We start from the raw sequence: 23185 nt of genomic DNA, 5'->3' as shown, positions 1-23185 counted from the left end.
TATAAGGAACAGTAAAAGAAATAAATAAGTAAGTAAATAAATAAAGGGGACTCACCTGAGCTCTGGCCTCGCACCCTGCAGCAGCCTGAGGCTGAGCACGCGGGTCAGCGTGTCTTCCGCGCTGACGCCACCCACGCCGACGTCGACGGCGCCGGCAACGCCGAGTCCGGGCGGCGCGGCGTCGGCGGGCGAGCGGCTGGGGTAGCGCACGGCGAGGTCGGCGCGCCGGAACTGCAGCTGGTGCAGCTTGGGGTTGGGGTTGGCGCTGTGGCGGTTGCGCGACCGCCGCGAGCTGAACATCATGTTGCAGCCCTCCACCTGCGGGCACACGGCGCGTTCAGACGCGTCCACTGCTGCACACCACTGCGGTTACACGAAACACTTGCTGCCGTTTTAAGGAAGTGCATGGGAGGCGTTCAAGAGAGGAAAACTACTGGGTGCACAAGTACACTGATGTACATAACGTCCGTATTTGATGACCTCTTTCTCGACGGAACGTTAAAACCTGATCTTCTTGCATTCCTTCCTTGTAAAAATCTTAACGACGAAAGTAGTTTTCGCATGACGTGTCACTGCCAAGTAACAAAGAACTATCAAGCTTGGACCGTACATTGAAAGAACTGCCACAGTACAGTACAGAAGGTAAGTGAAATAATGCTCACTGAGAGGAGCCCAGAAATGACGATTTTATTGAAGCATAATAATTGCGCTGAGGTCGCCGCGATTCCTGATAATCCCCTGGACATTACAAAAGGCAGCACATGATTCTTAATACGGCGTGCGATCATAACTGGCTTCGGTGCAGCCTCTGCAATGTGCTCCTACATTTCCTGCGTTTGGTAAGTAGTTCTTGTGTAGGGAGTTCCATTCCTCGACGAGCGCGATTAAAAACTGCTGAATGTTCCTCGGAGCGTGTGGACATCTTGCGAAACGTCTCCAAAACGCATCCCCTACGTGCTCCATGGGGTTTAAGTTGGGAGTAACGGATAGGGCAGTCAATTCGTCGAATATACTCTCATTCCAAGGGTTTCCCCCACCAGCGCTTTTCGGTGCTGTCGCTCATTATCCCACATAATAACGAAGTAAGGAGCGAATGCAGCCCTGAAATTACGTCCATGCAACATTACGCCTCCTCACGTCATAACAACTGGACTCTCAAAAGTATTATGGTTCTACTCTATACTGGTTTCATTAAATGTTCTCCCCCTCACCCTTCAGCGTTGTCAAACGTGTATTGCTGCCTACGTGTTATGGTGTGGAGAGGCATAATGTTGCATGGGCGTACTGAACTCCAAACTTCCAAACACGGTCCTGTCACCGATCAAAGTTATTGTCACACTGTACTCCTTCCTTCACGTGCGTGTTGTCGAGGGTTCATTCGGCCCTGAGTTCAGCGTTTGGTATGACAATGGGCGAAGACGTCGAAAAGCGCAGGTAACGGAGCTCGTGGAACAAAAAGATAATCGGTGAATGGACTGGTCTGCCCCCCCCCCCCCTCCTCACCACCACCAACAACAATAAAATCCCACTGACCATGTGACCACGTGTTGGATGCGTTGAGGTGTCGCATTGTAATGTTCACTTGCACCAACGACTTTATGCAGTCATCAGCCGCGCTAGTGGACGAATGGAACGCCATACCACAAGAAATCCTAGCTATCCCCTTGGTCAGCATGGGAGCGCGTTGCACAGCATGTTCTCCCGCCGATGGTGATCACAACCAGTCCTGGCGATTCTAATGTCCAGGGGTTCATCATAAATCGCGGCAGCTTAATTACTGTCTTGGAAGGAAAATGTCATGCATATTCTTCATATTGCGTACTTCTTTCGGTTACCTTCTGTAGTAGACTGTAGCAGTTCTCTCTACGTTCCCCTCCGAGCTGTGTTACCTGGCAGTGACTGATCATGCGAAAGCTACTTTCATACGTAAGTTTTGCACAGTAGTATAACTTTTCTCTGAGGATCTTCGTGTACTTGCGGCGCACCGAGAGATTCACTAAATTTCGGGTGAGCAAAGCCTTCAACAAAATTGCTTCTCTTAATATTTCGGCCGTATACCTTACGGACATCTTCAGGAGCCGACAGAATGAAGCTACGACATTCGCTCCATCCTTTTACACGGGTGGAATGAGCCACTGCGCGTGTGGCCGCAGACGCAAAGGTGTCACATGCGTCATTCGGTGGCAAAGAAGTATGTTTAAATTGAATCTGAGGCTACGCAGTCGATTCACGCTGGGATATCGATGTGTGACTGCACTGTAGCAAGTTTATTATAGAAAGTGCCGGCTTTCACGATTTGTGCAAGCTGAAAACGCTATGTTCATTAATCAAATTCTTCGCCAGACGAATTTCAACTGCTTCTCTCACCAGCGAGTGCTAAAAAGGTGATATCGAAGTTGGAGTTGCGAGGTTTTCATATCGAACTGAGTGATTGGTGTCGATATAGTCCTCTGTCACAAACGATTTGTTGGGCTGTAGCAGCTCCCTGTACCCGCGGCGGTCCACATTTAGATAAAAGAATCGTTTCAAACGCTCTGTGGACCATGTAACTAACTAATGAACTCACTTCCGTGCATTTTTCATGAATTGTGCGAGTCGTCTGCTAGACGTTCGACAAGCCACCCTTACAGGGGATGAACCATGGGGTCCGCAACCGTGCGGAGCATCAAGTCATCTGCAGCAAAACCCTGGAGTGCTGTTGTTTCCAGTGGAGAGTGAAAAATCACATTAACTTCGTGATTGGTATGGACGTGAAAGACTTCACACATACTTCACGAACGGCATGGATTGAAATTTCCCTGTGACTTCTTCCTCAGTCATTCTGTGCGCCTTGGGTTGTATTCGCAACGCCTTGGGTATCTGCTGTGGAGAATACCCGTGTGCTTCACAGACTCCCTCTAAGTGTACAATGTCATCTGCATGTTGCATTACTGACGAGAGCAGCCTGCCACACGTCCTTCACTAGATAGTCAGTTCCTTGTGGGGGACTTCAAACAATGTTAACGGCCGCGCTGAAGTGGACGCACTAATGTCCGTCAGATCAGGAAATGAAGCACCTCCGGGCATGGACACTAACTAGAGGGTGTAAGGTGCCTCTTACGTGAGGAAGACATTTTTACCAGTTTTAATCAATTATTGTCTCTTATTGATGTGTTCACGATAGTTAGGAAGTGTTGTAGTCCGTAGCCGGCCATGAATCGGTGAGCATTTCCCACGCTGGCTGGCTAGGTGACGAAGCGACCATATGTCGCGCGTAGTGGGGTGGGTCTCGGTGCTGGACCGTAGCAACAAGCGTCAGCCTGGGAAATATACATGACGGGAAGTACCGCCATCTTGGCGCCGAAGACACCGATTTTGTTTGTTTATATTTAATAATTACAGTCATTTCTGACAACATGAATACTAGGAGGAGCCTCTGGATGTTTAAAACTATTTACCATAATTTTGCCTCGTTAAAATTCACACCCGTTCATTAACAAATGCATATCTTAGTAAGTAGGAACTTGATCGGAAATCCAAGAACTGTGACGAAACTAGCAAGAGATACGGACTGCTTGCCAAAGTCGGCAGTCGGCGTTAAGAGCTCTTCCTGTCTTGTTCAATGGTAGCTATTCTCTCGGTTACCAGTACTTTGTGACATGAGTGTTTCATTATTGATCTAATACGAATAAAAGTGATATTACGGCATTCTGAATGTTAATTTCGAGTAAACAGATACCCCGAAGTTGATCGACAGCAATTTCAGATAATTAGCTTCCACCGACAGAGACATCCAGTGCGTCAATGAAGAATCTGCACGGGACGACATTTACGAGAGCTGCACCGCGCAAAGTTAGGAGGAAATCCGACGAGACGATCCGCCAAGGCGGATCAAGGAAGGTCCGACTTATACTCGCAAATTCCGGATGGAAATGCTGACCAGTTATACTGTACGTCACATATACCACCCTCCACGGATTCGCGGCTCAGCTGAGTAGTAACAGTATCAGTTTAGAAGCGAGGGGATCTTGCAATGGGAAACGTTCGGGTATACCGCGTGCTGTTGACGATTTTTTCCTTTGTCTTACGGCAGAGGAAACAGGAGGGGTGGTGACTTAAAAATTCCTGATCACCTGTCTTTATGCGAATGTCCTGCATTAAATTACAAACCTATCCGCAGTATCTCATTAAGTGAAGGCATGTGGTTGATGGTGATCTGTCCGTCGGATGGGGTCGTTGACTTCAGCGGTCCCATTGGTGCTCTTAGAGAGGAGTAGGCTGTATGCCGGCACTATATTTCACCCTCTCTCTCTTATCATCTTCAACACGAAGATGCATTGAATTACAACATAACCTTTAGTCACCTCCACTTAACAAATACCCTTCCCAAAACAGCTGTTATACATCGCGAAGGAAAGGTTCCTGCGGGCGCCAAGAATAGGAGAAACCTCTCCAATCAGGCGGTTGAACCTGTTCTTCGAGGTCTCACAACCGTTTATGTCATACGACTTTACTTTACCTCAAACAATATCAATCGCTACAGTTACTTGTAAGATCTGCCTTATCATGGGGTGGAGACAGTCATTTGAAATGTCAGGCAATACATTTCGTGGGACTCTCTACGATTCCATGCCCCTTGCGGTCTGAAAGAAGCAACTGCGCAGAACACACGGCGGCAATTGCTAAAGCTGTCTGTGGATTACCCATTGCCTTTGTATTAAGGCCACATTTGTGTACTGGCAGCAGAAATTTGCTGCAGAGGTAACGCTCGAGTTTCCGCGGTGATGACTGGTGACAGGTGGGGAAAATGCATCTCACTAATGCGAGCCCCTCGGGTTCCATGGAGGCTCACTGAGAATCTGGCGTCAACAGTCGGTAGTTCTGGCCAACTAGGAAAGCCTGGGTCCGTACACTCTGTATGGATGCTACACAGCACCGCCTCCACATCACGTGGGGACTGATTGCCGGTTTCACTTCTGCTGGCAGTTGGCTAAAGGTGCTCAGCTCTAGTGGGGTGATTTTCCTTGGCTGGTACCGTGACGGCGTGTTGGGCTAGTTGAAAGAGCTCAATTTTCTGATACTGTAGCCGATACGGTCTCCCTACCGTATTTTACGCCCCAGCGTAATGTAACAGGAAATGTCTTAAATACGTATGTCGTGATTCTTCAGTGCTTTCGTATTATATACCAATAAATAACGCAATCTTACGTCCCACATCTTCACAGTTGCATGAACATGAGGCAAGGCCGCAATATTGTCTGCCAGATGTCACGGTATAGAAATTTAGAGCTTTATTAAGTGACCGTGATATGTAGAGTCCCGACGTTGGATGTTTCGCGAAGGAGACTTGTCGGATTTTATTGCTGTTCGCTTGGGAAACGTTTGCGTGGGACATCAGGCCTGTTTATGACTGCAGTGTGGATTTATTTACAGGCTGGAAGCACCATTTTATGGTCGAGCAAGAGTAACCAGAGCATGTAATTCTCGATGTAACTAAAGGAAGCGTTGTTTGCCATGTTTCGTAGAAAGGACTTGTAATATAGTTCCCAGACGTTTCCTCTATGACGCAATTATCTACGATGTAATGTCCTGTGTAGAAAACGGCAAGGATGTTCAATACGATCACCACAAGATTCCAGCCTGGCACAACAAATCCTGTCAACTTTATTAGTCTTTAATATCCTGTAGCTTTCGTATATAATTTTCTCCGTCTCCTTGTCGGGTCAAATTTGAGATGTAACTCGACCTTGCTACGACTTCCTCCATTGCCATCGACATCATTCAGGTAATCTCGTACACAGGTGTGGAAATGTAGAAGTGCGCCAGCTTCTTGAAAGACGAAATCCCTGCTATCAGTTTCAAGTTGTGGCAAGAGCCGCAAGTACAGAATGTCGATACAGGTCGCGCCATTGACCTCTCAGCGATAAGCCTGTACTGGATGTGGCGCACAAAATTTTGACTATCTCGGAGTCCGAAAGTGCTCCACCGTTGCTGTACATTCTCTCTCCCCCACTGGCGTGTGTCATGTTGGCTCAACTTCACCGAAAGATGAGAAGTGGCTTCGTCAGCCAAGATTAATTTGTCGGCACTTTAACGGGGGGGCTTTGTACATCTATTTGACTCCTGTACATCGTTAAACAATTAATTTGATATAGTAATGCGAATGGACTATTTCCCTCTATTTTTGATATTGGAATTGTGTCAGCTCTCCCTTAGCCCCAGCATTAGCCAACAGGAATACAGTTTTCTGAGGAGAGCTGAAAACCTCCGTTATGGCTTTCAGGAGCTGCCATTTGTGCGGTTGCATTCTTAATCGCTTACGAAAGATTTCCCACAATGTTGGCTGACAATTACTGAATTCTGCACTAGCTAGATACGCACACTTTGTGGGACTTCATAACATCACGCGCCTTACATGGTTTACTCTCTGTTCTCACACGTCCGGCCAGTCCAAACGTTTTGCATCCCACAACCATCCTTCAATTTCCTGTACCGCTTCACTCTTCTGTTACAAACTGATGTTGTCTTGTGGAACTTGGCAGGCAAAGCTTTTTGCATGCTCACTACCGACTGGCAAATTCTAGGACGCAAAATGCTTCCTCTGCTTAGTTCACCTCCATATTCAGCAACTACTGTCGGCGTTTACCAAACTAACTTGGCGGCACCACGTATAAATAAAGAGAGAATAAAGAGGAAAAAATTTGAAAGTTTGTCTTTCACGCACTTTATCATTTTTTGTGTTACGTTTAGCCGTTCACCTATACGGATTTTCTAAAATGTTTCGCGCGTTTTAAAATTACCCTGTATTTTCTTAGACGTTAATATTCTTCGCAACTGCATTTCATCTTCAAAACAGATTCATATAAAACTTTTGTACAATAAATACTGGAAGATTAATTGTGTGGGTTCCAAATCATGTTTTGACCCAACACTGAAGGTTATACAGGAGGAGGAGATTAGGATTTAACGTCCCGTCGACGTCGAGGTCATTAGAGACGGAGCACAAACTCGCATTAGGGAAGGATGGAGAAGGAAAGAATTTATCTTACGTGATTTAGGGAAATCGCGGAAAACCTAAATCTGGTTGGCCGGACTCGAGTTTGAACCATCATCCTCCAAAATGCATATCGAGTGTCAATTGCGCCACCTGACTCGGTAACCCATAAACCGACTACACTAAAAAAGGAGAGTAATACAGGATGACAATTATTGAACTACATCAAATAAAATCGTCATAACATCTGAACGGTTTGCATTGGGACGTTCAAACTGCACCGTTGGCTGCGAAGGGATGATGGGAATTACTATGCGCATTTGTGCGACGAAGCCGACTTTCATTTGGATGGGATCGTCAATAAGGAAAACTGGCGCATTTGGGCGACTCAGAACCAGAATTTCGCGATCGAGAAATCTCTTCACACTCAACGGGTGACTGTCTAGTGCGCAATGTCCAGTCACGGAATAAGCCGTGCGACATTCCTTGATGGAACGGTGACTACCGAACGGTACGTGCAGGTTTTGGAAGATGATTTCATCCCCATTATCCAAGGTGACCCTGATTTCGACAAGATGTGGTTCATATGCTGGACGGAGTTCGACCCCTTCGAAGCAGAAGAGTGTTTGATGTCCTGGTGGAGCACTTCGGTGACCGCATTCTGACTCTGGGTTCCCAGAGGCCACTGGTATGGACCTGGATTGGCCGCCGTGTTCTCCGGATCTGAACACATGCGACTCATTTTTGTGGAGCTACATGAAAGACAATATGTACAGCAACAGCCCCAAAACCACTGCTGAGCTGACAACAGCCATTCAGGAGGTAATCGACAGCATCATTGTTTCGATACTTCAGCGGGTCATGCAGAATTTCGCTATTTCTGTGCGACACATCTCGCTAATAATGGTAGAAATATCTAACATGTCGTAACCTCAATAAGAATATCTGTAGTTACGGGTACATATCGAACATAGTGTGTGCGCCCCGTAGTTTGTAACTAACTTACGTTTTTTCGTATACTTCAATAAATGTCAGCCTGTATGTGCCTTTAGGGCACAAGAGGCTAAGCAGGAGTAACACAGTAATAGCCATGGATATATATATATATATATATATATATATATATATATATATATATATATATATATAGAGAGAGAGAGAGAGAGAGAGAGAGAGAGAGAGAGAGAGAGAGTGATAGTTTAGGCCCCGGGAGTAGACAACATTCCATTAGAACTACTGACGGCCTTGGGAGAACCAGTCCTGACAAAACTCTACCACCTGGTGAGCAAGATGTATGAGACAGGCGAAATACCTTCAAACTTCAACAAGAATATAATAATTCCAACCCCAAAGAAAGCAGGTGTTGACAGATGTGAAAATTACCGAACTATCAGTTTAATAAGTCACAGCTGCAAAATACTAACGCAAATTCTTTATAGACGAATGGAAAAACTGGTAGAAGCCGACCTCGGGGAAGATCAGTTTGGATTCCGTAGAAATGTTGGAACACGTGAGGCAATACTGACCTTACGCCTTATCTTTGAAGAAAGATTAAGGGAAGGTAAACCTACGTTTCTAGCATTTGTAGACTTACAGAAAGGGTTTGACAATGTTGACTGGAATACTCTCTTTCAAATTCTAAAGGTGGTAGGGGTAAAATACAGGGAGCGAAACGCTATTTACAATTTGTACAGAAACCAGATGGCAGTTATAATAGTCGAGGGGCATGAAAGGGAAGCATTGGTTGGGAAGGGAGTGAGACAGGGTTGTAGCATCTCCCCGATGTTATTCAATCTGTATATTGAGCAAGCAGTAAAGGAAACAAAAGAAAAGTTCGGAGTAGGTATTAAAATCCATGGAGAAGAAACAAAAAACTTTGAGGTTCGCCGATGACATTGTAATTCTGTCAGAGACAGGAAAGGACTTGGAAGAGCAGTTGAATGGAATGGACAGTGTCTTGAAAGGAGGATATAAGATGAACATCAACAAAAGCAAAACGAGGATCATGGAATGTAGCCGAATTAAGTCGGGTGATGCTGAGGGAATCAGATTAGGAAATGAGACACTTAAAGTAGTAAATTAGTTCTGCTATTTGGGGCGAAAAATAACTGATGATGCTCGAAGTAGAGAGAATATAAAATGTAGACTGGCAAAGGCAAGGAAAGCGTTTCTTAAGAAGAGGAATTTGTTAACATCGAGTATAGATTTAAGTGTCAGGAAGTCGTTTCTGAAAGTATTTGTATGGAGTGTAGCCATGGATGGAAGTGAAACATGGACAATAAATAGTCTGGACAAGAAGAGAATAGAAGCTTTCGAAATGTGGTGCTACAGAGGAATGCTGAAGATTAGGTGGTTAGATCACATAACTAATGATGAAGTATTGAATAGAATAGGGAAGAAGAGGAGTTTGTGGCACAACTTGACTAGAAGAAGGGACCGGTTAGTAGGACATGTTCTGAAGCATCAAGGGATCACAAATTTAGCATTGGAGGGCAGCATGGAGGGTGAAATCGTACAGGGAGGCCAAGAGATGAATACACTAAGCAGATTCAGAAGGATGTAGGTTGCAGTAAGTACTGGGAGATGAAGAAGCTTGCACAGGATAGGGTAGCATGGAGAGCTGCATCAAACGAGTCTCAGGACTAAAGATCACAACAACAACAGTTTAGGTCATGGGGAACAAGTTTTGTTAGCGAGAAGATGTTGGCTGATGCTCGTATATAGTAGACGTGTTTTTCTTTTTGGGTTGCCAACTGGGCTACATTTCAGTGAAAAGTGCACTTAGGTACAAGTGAGATACGCACCGTGCACTTGTGCATCTCGCGCAGGTGGACGGCCGAGAAGTGTATCTTGAGCGCGCCCTTGTCGCAGAAGGTCTTGAGGCAGACGTTGCACTGGACTCGCTTCTTGCCCAGCGCAGGCTTCCCTTGGGAACCGCCAGACGGCAGCTCCGTCGCACTCAAGCCTCCGCTTCTGGAGTTCCAGCCGGACGCCTTGCCCGTTTTCCCGGAGCCCGATTTTGGCCTCGGTGAGCAGCCATCCCGGCTCAGGTCGAGCGCAGTCTCGTAAGCGCCTGCAACAAACGAGTGAGGTACCACATGAAGAAGCTGGCTCATCCGGCGGCGGTGCAGCAAAGAAATCAGCGGGAGACTTGGAATGGTAAACTTTGTTTCGAGCAATCTGTCTGCACTGTGTTCTGCATCAATCTGATACACCACATTCTTGAACTTGTAACTTTACTTGGAGCTGTACAAAGTAGCACAGCGATAAGAACCTGTGAACATACTGGGTAAGCATAATAAAACTGGCTCAGAAAATAGTACATGCATCTTGAAGTCGGCAACCCAATTACATCATCTACAACTGGTGCAGTTTATGTTAAGTTGCCAGAATGAGATTTTCAATCTGTAGCGGAGTGTGCGCTGATATGAAACTTCCTGCCTGGTTAAAACTGTGTGCCGGACCGAGACTCGAACTCGGGACTTTTGCTTCCGCGGGCAAGTGCTCTACCATCTTTTTTTTTTTTTTTCGTTGTTGATCGTTGTGTTAGGTAGTTGCGGACGTCACATGACATCCGTTCAAGTTCTTTTGTTGATCCTTCCACTCAGCTTTTTATTACAGAGGCCAAACGGCTCTCTGACCGAACACGCTTAGCTACCGTGCTGGCTGGCCATCTGAGCTACCCAAGCACGACTCACGCCCCGTCCTCACAGCTTTACTTCTGCCAGTACCTCGTCTCCTATCTTCCAAGCTTTACAGAAGGTCTCCTGCGAACCTTGCAGAAGTAGCACTCCTGAAAGAAAGGATATTTCGGAGACATGATTTAGCCACAGCCTGCGGGATGTTTCCAGAATGAGATTTTCACTCTGCAGCGGAGTGTGCGTTGATATGAAACTTCCTGGCATATTAAATCTGTGTGCCGGACTGAGACTCGAACTCGAGACGAGGAACTGGCAGAAGTAAAGCTGTGAGGACGGGGCTTGAGTCGTGCTTGGGTGGCTCAGATGGTAGAGCACTTGCCCGCGAAAGGCAAAGGTCCCGAATTCGAGTCTCGGTCCGGCACACTATTTTAATGTGCCAGGAAGTTTGATGCTAAATTGGTTTGAATATCTTAAAATGAATGTAATATTTTTCGGGGCAGTTTTATTTTTCACACCCAGTATTTGGCGCTATGAAACAAAAACTGTCAATTCGCTATGGTGCAAATTTCTTGTTGCTTTCCCCAATAATCCTGTGCAGGAACATCATCACCGAGCAAGGCGGGGCAGTGGTAAGAGACGGGGTCATAATATTCATCCAGTCATCCAAATTTCGGTTTTCCATGATTTTCTCAAATGATGCCTTCGAAATGTACAAGGCTGGTTTCTTCTCCAATATTCGCTAATCACAGCTCCTGCATCTTTCCTTCTTTCCAAAAACATAGTTATACTAAACATGTTGCATTTATAGGTGCAGAACTTTAGAAACATCTACGACAAGGTTCGTAAGTTGTGGTCTCTAGCGCGAAGACTTGTTTAATGCAACTCTTCACGCTACTCTAGCCTTAGCAGATGTCTTCATTTTAGCGTAGTTACTGCTACTAACATACACTTCAACGTGCTTGCTGTAGTGAAAACTTTCCATACTAACTTTTAACGGCCCATACGTTCCTTTGCTTCCAGATGAACTATTCTTTGATGAATCGAAATTATCACATCTGAAAGAGTGAACCTGATTAGATTAACCTAGGATGTCCTAGACGTTCCGTGTCGGTAAAGTATTTCGAAAATGGAGCGTCCTGAAGTTTCCAGGTGAGATGCGTCTTAGGCAGTTCTTTATGGGCGAAATGAATGGTGATAAGCACATTGCCTGGCGCGTAGAAGAAACTTTCCAATGTCAAATGATATTAATATCATTGAATTAATCTCTTAAAACCAAATATTTTTTATTAAGGCAGGCATAAAACACAGATTATTGTAACTAAGTACCAAACAATAAATCGTTTCAAGAGTTTTTCATATTTAGGCTGCAACTCAACATAAGCATTCATTTGTGACTTTAGCAGAAAGGTCAAAACATTTCTTTATTTCGTGTGACACAATGAAGGGGAATTTTTGACAGGAGGTGGTCACAAAACATAAGAGATGCGAACGTTGAACATTAGATAGCATCAGGAGAAGGAAATAGAGAGCTCATGAATGAGATTCCTTAGAAAACTGACTGGATACGCATTTCTAGCCAGAATAAATTCAAGTCAAAAATGAAAGGTATTCATCCAGGGTGGAAATGCAAAGTATAAGAACAATTTTAAGGGATACGTCATAATAACAGAAGGATCCAGAATGGGTAAAACGGAGTTAACAACAATCTAAAACATGGAAAAAGGGATGGTTTGAGAACAAAGAAATGAGGGACTAAGAGTTTTGAGAGCAGAAGCAGCAGAAAGTTTATATCCAACCATAATGAAAACAGTTACAATTTTTACTCATTTAATTTAAACCTCAGCAACATTACCTCTGTTACTATCCATTCAGTTATGACCATTGGCTCATTACCACAACAGTCGTCCTTTTACGTTACTTACAATAGTAATTTGTTCTGTTACAACTGAAAAAGATATTAGAAGTAATTCTGTGGTACGTTCAACTAGAAGCAAACTGTAATGACTTTAGTTTAAAATATCAAGGTGAACCTGAAATATGGACAGCAAAGTAACTACTTTTGGAGGAAGTAGGGAGTATAGAATACGCTGACTGGCGATAGTAAGAAAAGCATTTCTGAAAAGGAGAATGTGCTGTCGACCAAAGAGTGAGGTCTCACGTTAAAGGCGGTACCTCACAACGGGACCAAAAGCTAAAGGAAGTCGCTGCCAGACGCAGCCACGAATGGCAGATGTCTACGAAGACACGCCATCAAGAGGTTCCCTACAGCCGCACAGCCGGAAGTCCACATATGTTAGAGTGCAGTGCGGCGCACCCTACTCTCTAACAGCCACGCTGATAGCAGCCTCTTCGTAGTTCAGATCAAGAGCAATCTAGTGCCATTAGAACAATGTACTAAAGCTAAATGTAAAGTAATTATCCACTGTTATCAGTACATGTTGTTGTTGCTGTGGTCTTCAGTCCTGAGACTGGTTTGATGCAGCTCTCCAGGCTACTCTATCCTGTTCAAGCTTCTTCACCTCCCAGTACTTACTGCAACCTACATCCTTCTGAATCTGCTTAATGTATTCATTTCGTGGTCTCCCTATACGATTTTTACCCTCCACGCTGCCCTCCAACGCTAAATTTGCGATCCCTTGATGCCTCAGAACATGCCCTACCAACCGGCACCTTCTTCTTGTCAAGTTGTGCCACAACTCCTCTTCTCCCCTATTCTATTCAGTACCTCCTCATTAGTTACGTGATCTACCCATCTAATCTTCAGCATTCTTCTGTAGCACCACATTTCGAAAGCTTCTATTCTCTTCCTGTCCAAACTATTTATCGCCCATGTTTCACTTCCATACATGGCTATACTCCATACAAATACTTTCAGAAACGACTTCCTGACACTTAAATCTATACTCGATGTTAACAAATTCCTCTTCTAGAGAAACGCTTTCCTTGCCATTGCCAGTCTACATTTTATATTCTCTCTACTTCGAACATCATCAGTTATTTTTCTCCCCAAATAGCAAAACTCATTTACTACTTTAAGCGTCTCATTTCCTAATCTAATTCCCTCAGCATCACCCGACTTAATTCGACTACATTCCATTATCCTCGTTTTACTCTTGTTGATGTTCATCTTATATCCTCCCTTCAAGACAATGTCCATTCCGTTCAACTGCTCTTCCAAGTCCTACACTGTCTCTGACAGAATTAAAATGTTGTAGGCGAACCTCAAAGTTTTTTTTCTTCTCCCTGGATTTTAATTCCTACTCCAAATTTTTCTTTTGTTTCCTTTACTGCTTGCTCAATATAGAGATTGATTAACATCGGGGAGAGGCTACAACCCTGTCTTACTCCCTTCCCAACCACTGCTTCCCTTTCATGTCCCTCAACTCTTATAACTGCCATCTGGTTTCTGTACAAATTGTAAATAGCGTTTCGCTCCCTGTATTTTACCCCTACCACCTTTAGAATTTGAAAGAGAGTATCCCAGTCAACATTGTCAAACCCTTTCTGTAAGTCTACAAATGCTAGAAACGTAGGTTTACCTTTCCTTAATCTTTCTTCAAAGATAAGGCGTAAGGTCAGTATTGCCTCACGTGTTCCAACATTTCTACGGAATCCAAACTGATCTTCCCCGAGGTCGACTTCTACCAGTTTTTCCATTCATCTATAATGAATTCGCGTTAGTATTTTGCAGCTGTGACTTATTAAACTGATAGTTCGGTAATTTTCACATCTGTCAACACCTGCTTTCTTTGGGATTGGAATTATTATATTCTTCTTGAAGTCTGACCAGCTGAACTGATTTGACGGCGTTCTATCGTTTGTATCAAATGTAGAATGTCCAGGCAAATTAACGTCACCATCTGTCAAAAGCAGCTTTTACAGCGCGTACCACTGTAAGTCGTGCAGAAAGACAATCAGTGCCGTTCCGGAGGGTACCGACAAAGACGTGCACCCACACCGACTCCAGTACCACGGCCAGCTGAGCAAGATTTCTCGGTTGAGGACTATGCCGCCAACAGCCGTGCGAGATGGTCCGAGAGATTTTCGATTGAGTTTACATCCGGGGAGTCTTACGGCCAGTGGAGCATGGTGAATTCTTCCTGGTGCTCGTCGAACCACGTACATATATTGCGAGGTGTGTGCCGCGTTGCATTGTCTTGCTGATAAATGCTATCTTGACGAGGAAAAACATACTGCATGTAGGAGTGGGCGTGGTCCTCGAGGATAAATGCATACTTGTGTTGATTCATCATGTTTTCCAGAGCGACGATATCATCCAGGGAATTCCATGAAAACATTCCCCAGACCATAACGGACTCTCCTCTCCGGCTCGGACCCTTCTGACGATTGTTGCAAGGGGTATACTTTTAGACTTTTCACGCCGCACACGGCGACGGCCAACTGTCCCATGGAGCATAAAACGAGATTCATCTGGAAACACCATCTGTCGTCAACCGGTTGCGGTACTGGCGTGCAAACACCAGCCGTCGTCCCAGATGAACAGCATTTAGCACGGGCGCGCTAACCGCGCGTCTTCTGCGGCGGCCCATACGCAGCACCTTTCCCTGAACGGAGTTGAAGAGGCAGTGTTGGTAGTCCATTGGTTCATCTGTGCTGTCATTTGGTCAGCAGCTGCAGTATATTCACCTGCACACACAGCCGTCGTTTATCCGTATCATCTTGTGGCCTGCGGTGCACCACAGTGGCCTAGGCCCGTGTTATGGGTAGCGCCATTTTGCAGTGCACGGTATACTTTAACAACGGCGGCACTCGAACAGCTTACAAATTTAGCTGTTTCGGAAATGATTTCATCCCTAGCCAGGAAATCAATTAAGATGCCCTTTCGGACGTCATATACACTACTGGCCATTGAAATTGCTACACCACGAGGATGACGTGCTAGCGACGCAAAATTTAACCGACAGGAAGAAGATGCTGTAATATGCAAATTATTAGCTTTTCAGAGCATTCACACAAGGTTGGCGTGGGTACCGACACGTACAACGTGCTGACATGAGCAAACTTTCCAACGGATTTCTCATACACAAACAGTAGTTGACCCGCGTTACCTGGTCAAACGTTGTTGTGGTGCCTCGTGTAACGAGGAGAAATGTGCATCATCACGTTTCCGACTTTGATGAAGGTCGGATTGTAGCCTATCGCGATTGCGGTTTATCGTATCGCGACATTCCTGCTCGCGTTGGTCGAGATCCAATGACTGTTAGCAGAATATGGAATCGGTGGGTTCAGGAGGGTAATACGGGACGCCGTGCTGGATCCCAATGGCCACGTATCACTAGCAGTCGAGATGACAGGCATATTATCCGCATGGCTGTAACGGATTGTGCAGCTACGTCTCGATCCCTGAGCCAACAGATGGGGACGTTTGCAAAACAACAACCATCTGCACAAACAGTTCGACGACGTTTGCAGCAGCATGGACTATCAGCTCGGAGACCATGGCTGCGGTTACAATTGACGCTGCATTACAGACAGGAGCGCCTGCGATGGTGTACTCAACGACGAACCTGGGTGCACGAATGGCTAAACGTCATTTTTTCGGATGAACCAAGGTTCTGTTTACAGCATCATGATGGTCGCATCCGTTTTTGGCGACATCGCGGTGAACGCACATTGGAAGCGTGTATTCGTCATCGCCATACTGGCGTATCACCCTGCGTGATGGTATGGGGTGCCATTGGTTACACTTCTCGATCACCTCTTGTTCGCATTGACGGCACTTCGAATAGTGGACATTACATTTCAGATGTGTTACGACTCGTGGCTCTACCCTTCATTCGATCCCTGCGAAACCCTACATTTTAGCAGGATAATGCACGACCGCATGTTGCAGGTCCTGTACGGGCCTTTTTGGACACAGAAAATGATCGACTGCTGCCCTGGCCAGCACATTCTCCAGATCTCTCTCCAACTGAAAACGTCTGGTCAATGGTGGCGGAGCAACTGGCTCGTCACAATACGCCAGTCACTACTCTCAATGCCCATGCGTATCAAGGCCGTTATTACGGCCAGAGGTGGTTGTTCTGGGTACTGATTTCTCAGGATCTATTCACCCAAATTGCGAGAAAATGTAATCACATGTCAGTTCTAGTATATTTGTCCAATACCCGTTTACCATCTGCATTTCTTCTTGGTGTAGCAATGGGCAGTAGTGTAATTTGCTCCGTTTTCGCATTACGAGGACTACAGTTTTTTTTCCATGTTTCACCTCCCCCCTCCCCTCCCCCCATCGCCTGACACACTTCACGCCATATGTACCCTCCTCTGCTAGCGCTGCCACCTGGCGTCTGTGAGTGGTTATTGCCGTTGACACCTAACGTAGGTGGTGATGACATTAATGCGACCGGCCCCGTATATCGTCCCTCATATGGATATGGATTTCTTCCAGGCTATCCTGTATTAAAGTGTTTTCCGAAAACTGATCTAATGTTCATCATATGTCGTAAATATACTCCTTCTGCTCCAGAACTAAAAGCTTAGAGCTTTTATGTAGGCTTTCTACGACGTATAAAAGATAAATATGCTAACATCGATATCAATTACATGTTCGAAAGTTTTCTTTGAACCGATTTTTTTTTTAGTGTAGCCCTGTACGAAAGTGAAACGTGGACGATCATTAGTTCCGAGAGGGAGAGAAGTATTTGGAATGTAGTGCTATAGAAGAATGCTGAAGATTAAATGGATACATCGCCTCACTAATGAGGAGGTACTGAGCCGAATTGCGGAAAATAATTTTTTTATTTGTACAAGTTGACTATTGGCTGGTAGCACAAATCCTGGAGCATCAAGGAATTGTCAGGTTGGTAATGGAGGGAAATGTGGGAGGAAAACATTCTGAAGGGAGATCAGTTCTCCATTACAGGCACCAGATTTAAATGGATGTAGGTTGCAATAGATATGCACACATGAGGAGGCTTTCGCAGGCTATACTAGCATGGATAATTGCACTGAACTGTGATGTCAGGAAGAACTCAGCTCACAGCTGTTAAAATTGTTGTTTATTAAAACACGACCGGTTTCGCTGCTTCAAGCATCATCATCAGATGAACCTACGTCGTAAAAAGCAAAGTATAGCGTCACTACTTTTTGCGGATATTAAAATCAGTAAAGGAATGTCTAAAATATACTCACAATGTTAAAAAATCATAGACATACCCATGGCCCCTAGTGAGAATTTACCACTCATAAAATATCGCCAGTACTATGGTGACCGAAAGGTAAAGAAAAAGTGCCCCTTTCTTTAAAACTTGCCTGCATGTAAAAAGAAAAAAAAAAGAAAATATTTTTTAGTGAGGAGACGATTTTTTTTAAAGGCCGGGTTGGCGATATAGAATTGTCACTACTAATACGATTAGTCTCGGCACACGCAAATTACAAAGCGGAAAGTATCAGGTGGTAGTGTCTTACATGAAGGAGAGACCGTCTGGCTGGCGGAACAGAAGTTATCCATGTGGGTAGTGCGACGTCACATACTTATGACTAGGAGCGCTGGGTCGCTAACTTTTGGTATCGCCAATCTTCTCTGAATAGTAAGTTTTGACTAGGAGCGATGGGTATGCCTATGATTTTTAATATTGTTAGTATAAATGGTGTACATAAAGTTCGGGAACACTTTCAATTATCTATTCCACAAGAACCAAACATTGTACAGATATCACACACGCGTCATTTTGAAGAGAAACTCTCAAAGTTTTTTTTTTTTTTTTTTTTTTAATATATACCGCCACAGTGTAGTTTGGTAATTTGTCGATAGTCAGCGCTATTCGCAAACAAGGCGAGTTCACGTGCGGAGCGAGCTTTCTGTGTGTTGGAGTTGGACAAAAACAAGTGTGCTACAGCTGTTCAGCGGATGTTTAGAACCAAATACGGTAAGAAGCCACCAACAAGGAAGGCCATTTACCACTGGCATAACAAATTCGTTACGACGGATTGCTTGCGCCCGGAAAAGAGAAGCGGACGTCCCAGTGTGAGTGAAGTGAATGTGGAGCGCGTACGAGAGACATTCATAAGGAGTCCAAAGAAATCGGTGCGTCGTGCATCCCGTGAACTCTAAATAGCTCCAATGACAGTGTGGAAAGTCCTGCGACAGAAGCTGTCTGTGAAACCATTCAAATTGGAGCTAGTGCAGAAGCTCAATGACGACGACAAAGACAAGCGTTTTGAGTTTTGCTCGCAGTTGTAACAACTGAATGAGGTTGGGGATGGTATTGTTGAGCGCTTAATTTTTAGCAACGGAGCCACTTTTCACATTAGTGGGAAAGTGAACAGGCATAATTGTCGAATCTGGGGTACAAAGCAGTGAGTTTGACCGTGATTCCCCAACGGTAAATGTTTTTTGTGCCTTGTCATGTCAAAAATTGTACGAGCCATTCTTCTTCGCCGAAAGCACTATCACTGGATATTCCTACTTGGACATGTTGCACCAATGGCTGATGCCTCAAATGCAATCGGACTAACCGTTCATCTGCCAGCAGGATGGGGCTCCACCCCCATTTTCATCGTGAAGTTCGTGGGTACCTGAACATGGAGCTGCCGCTTCGATGGATCGGCCGTGCTACAGAAGGGGACAGCTGTTTCGTGAAATGGCCTCCCCGATCACCAGATCTCACTCCGTATGACTTCTTTCTGTGGGTGGATGTACCACCTCTACCACGTTATGTAGCAGAGCTCCGGGAGAGAATACGGGAAGCGACTGCCACAGCCGAGGATGCCATACTGGAGCAGGTATGGCAAGAATTCGATTAACGTATTGACGTCTCCCGGGTCACTAACGGCTCGAATATTTGCAAAAAAAAAAAAATCTCTCCAAAATGAAATACGAATGACATCTGTACAATGTTTAGTTTTTGTGCAATAAATAATTGAAAGTGTTCCCGGACTTCGATGCCATTATGGCCTTATCACTTTAGGACATGGTGTAAAAAAGATCTGAGGATGGTCATTACGGACTGAAACCGATCATCGTCAAAAGAATTGATATTGCGATCAGAGACTGGAATAAAAAAAACATTTGGGTAAAATAGTTTGCATTAAACTAGTTTTTAGGGTGAAGAACACAGCAATAACCCGCTGAGGTACCGTTTAAGTGGAAGAAGTGGCATCCACCCGTACGTGAGGAACACATTGACTAACACCAGACGGGTCTGAAAGCCACTCATTTATTACTGACGTCTGCGCTGTGCTCTTCGAATGATTATTGGAGGTGACACGGTCGGGTATTAATTACTTCGACGTCTCGTGAATTAGCACGAACATCTGGTAATATATTCCGAAGCAACCGAATACAACCAGACTGCAAGGAGAACCGAAACAAATCGTGCGTCCCTGCTTGGATATCGGAAGTCCAGAGCATTACGTGTAAATATGGCCTACACCGTTAATGACCGGCGCTGAGATCACCACGCTCAGTGGGTCTACTGTATAGCCTAACTGTATAATTTCGTAAGACTGATGCCGAACAAGCAGACTCATCGGCACATTAGCGAGTGACTCATCAGAATCTTTTTTATACTCGTCGTTCGTCACAGCGGCGCGCTCATTACACCATCAAAGTCTTCTGAGCTCACAAACACGCGCGGTCATTCAGTCATATATTTCGGAGCTGTTGTCAAACTCGTCTCGCTTTCTGTTTCCAAACGGCTAAAGTAACTCAGCACAAATTTACAGGGTGTTTCAAAAATGACCGGTATATTTGAAACGGCAATAAAAACTAAACGAGCAGCGATAGAAATACACCGTTTGTTGCAATGTGCTTGGGACAACAGTACATTTTCAGGCGGACAAACTTTCGAAATTACAGTAGTTACAATTTTCAACAACAGATGGCGCTGACAAGTGGTGTGAAAGATATACACTCCTGGAAATGGAAAAAAGAACACATTTACACCGGTGTGTCAGACCCACCATACTTGCTCCGGACACTGCGAGAGGGCTGTACAAGCAATGATCACACGCACGGCACAGCGGACACACCAGGAACCGCGGTGTTGGCCGTCGAATGGCGCTAGCTGCGCAGCATTTGTGCACCGCCGCCGTCAGTGTCAGCCAGTTTGCCGTGGCATACGGAGCTCCATCGCAGTCTTTAACACTGGTAGCATGCCGCGACAGCGTGGACGTGAACTGTATGTGCAGTTGACGGACTTTGAGCGAGGGCGTATAGTGGGCATGCGGGAGGCCGGGTGGACGTACCGCCGAATTGCTCAACACGTGGGGCGTGAGGTCTCCACAGTACATCGATGTTGTCGCCAGTGGTCGGCGGAAGGTGCACGTGCCCGTCGACCTGGGACCGGACCGCAGCGACGCACGGATGCACGCCAAGACCGTAGGATCCTACGCAGTGCCGTAGGGGACCGCACCGCCACTTCCCAGCAAATTAGGGACACTGTTGCTCCTGGGGTATCGGCGAGGACCATTCGCAACCGTCTCCATGAAGCTGGGCTACGGTCCCGCACACCGTTAGGCCGTCTTCCGCTCACGCCCCAACATCGTGCAGCCCGCCTCCAGTGGTGTCGCGACAGGCGTGAATGGAGGGACGAATGGAGACGTGTCGTCTTCAGTGATGAGAGTCGCTTCTGCCTTGGTGCCAATGATGGTCGTATGCGTGTTTGGCGCCGTGCAGGTGAGCGCCACAATCAGGACTGCATACGACCGAGGCACGCAGGGCCAACACCCGGCATCGTGGTGTGGGGAGCGATCTCCTACACTGGCCGTACACCACTGGTGATCGTCGAGGGGACACTGAATAGTGCACGGTACATCCAAACCGTCATCGAACCCATCGTTCTACCATTCCTAGACCGGCAAGGGAACTTGCTGTTCCAACAGGACAATGCACGTCCGCATGTATCCCGTGCCACCCAACGTGCTCTACAAGGTGTAAGTCAGCTACCCTGGCCAGCAAGATCTCCGGATCTGTCCCCCATTGAGCATGTTTGGGACTGGATGAAGCGTCGTCTCACGCGGTCTGCACGTCCAGCACGAACGCTGGTCCAACTGAGGCGCCAGGTGGAAATGGCATGGCAAGCCGTTCCACAGGACTACATCCAGCATCTCTACGATCGTCTCCATGGGAGAATAGCAGCCTGCATTGCTGCGAAAGGTGGATATACACTGTACTAGTGCCGACATTGTGCGTGCTCTGTTGCCTGTGTCTATGTGCCTGTGGTTCCGTCAGTGTGATCATGTGATGTATCTGACCCCAGGAATGTGTCAATAAAGTTTCCCCTTCCTGGGACAATGAATTCACGGTGTTCTTATTTCAATTTCCAGGAGTGTAGAAGACAACGCAGTCTGTGGGTGCGCCATTCTGTACGTCGTCTTTCTGCTGTAAGCGTGTGCTGTTCACAACGTGCAAGTGTGCTGTAGACAACATGGTTTTTCCTTAGAACAGAGGATTTTTCTGGTGTTGGAATTCCACCGCCTAGAACACAGTGTTGTTGCAACAAGACGAAGTTTCCAACGGAGGTTTCATGTAACCAAAGGACCGAAAAGCGATACAATAAAGGATCTGTTTGAAAAATTTCAACGGACTGGGAACGTGACGGATGAACGTGCTGGAAAGGTAGGGCGACCGCGTACGGCAACCACAGAGGGCAACGCGCAGCTAGTGCAGCAGGTGATCCGACAGCGGCCTCGGGTTTCCGTTCGCCGTGTTGCAGCTGCGGTCCAAATGACGCCAACGTCCACGTATCGTCTCATGCGCCAGAGTTTACACTCTATCCATACAAAATTCAAACGCGGCAACCCCTCAGCGCCGCTACCATTGCTGCACGAGAGACATTCGCTAACGATATAGTGCACAGGATTGATGACGGCGATATGCATGTGGGCAGCATGTGGTTTACTGACGAAGTTTATTTTTACCTGGACGGCTTCGTCAATAAACAGAACTGGCGCATATGGGGAACCGAAAAGCCCCATGTTGCAGTCCCATCGTCCCTGCATCCTCAAAAAGTACTGGTCTGGGCCGCCATTTCTTCCACAGGAATCATTGGCCCATTTTTCAGATCCGAAACGATTACTGCATCACGCTATCTGGACATTCTTCGTGAATTTGTGGCGGTACAAACTGCCTTAGACGACACTGCGAACACCTCGTGGTTTATGCACGATGGTGCCCGGCCACATCGCACGGCCGACGTCTTTAATTTCCTGAATGAATATTTCGATGATCGTGTGATTGCTTTGGGCTATCCGAAACATACAGGAGGTTGCGTGGATTGGCCTCCCTATTCGCCAGACATGAACCCCTGTGACTTCTTTCTGTGGGGACACTTGAAAGACCAGGTGTACCGGCAGAATCCAGAAACAATTGAACAGCTGAAGCAGTACATCTCATCTGCATGTGAAGCCATTCCGCCAGACACGTTGTCAAAGGTTTCGGGTAATTTCATTCAGAGACTACGCCATATTATTGCTACGCATGGTGGATATGTGGAAAATATCGTACTATGGAGTTTCCCAGACAGTAGCGCCATGTGTTGTTGAAAATTGTAACTACTGTAATTTCGAAAGTTTGTCTGCCTGAAAATGTACTGTTGTCCCAAGCATA

At 45.9% G+C, this 23185-nt stretch overlaps 1 protein-coding gene across 1 annotated transcript in view; it reads right to left on the bottom strand.

Moving 5' to 3' along the window:
* LOC126095663 (zinc finger protein basonuclin-2-like) overlaps positions 1 to 23185 on the bottom strand; it is a 199373-nt gene that overhangs the window by 11311 nt on the left and 164877 nt on the right. The window contains exons 7-8 of the mRNA XM_049910420.1: positions 9778 to 10046; positions 56 to 318 (exon numbers count right to left, since the gene is read on the bottom strand). Coding sequence (XP_049766377.1) covers positions 56 to 318; positions 9778 to 10046 — 532 coding nt within the window. The remainder of the gene's footprint in view (positions 1 to 55; positions 319 to 9777; positions 10047 to 23185) is intronic.

This window comes from Schistocerca cancellata, chromosome 8 (genome assembly GCF_023864275.1).
Source record: "Schistocerca cancellata isolate TAMUIC-IGC-003103 chromosome 8, iqSchCanc2.1, whole genome shotgun sequence".
Classification (NCBI taxonomy): domain Eukaryota; kingdom Metazoa; phylum Arthropoda; class Insecta; order Orthoptera; family Acrididae; genus Schistocerca; species Schistocerca cancellata.
Note: the sequence above shows the minus strand (reverse complement) of the source record. Positions and strands in the feature narration are given on the sequence as shown.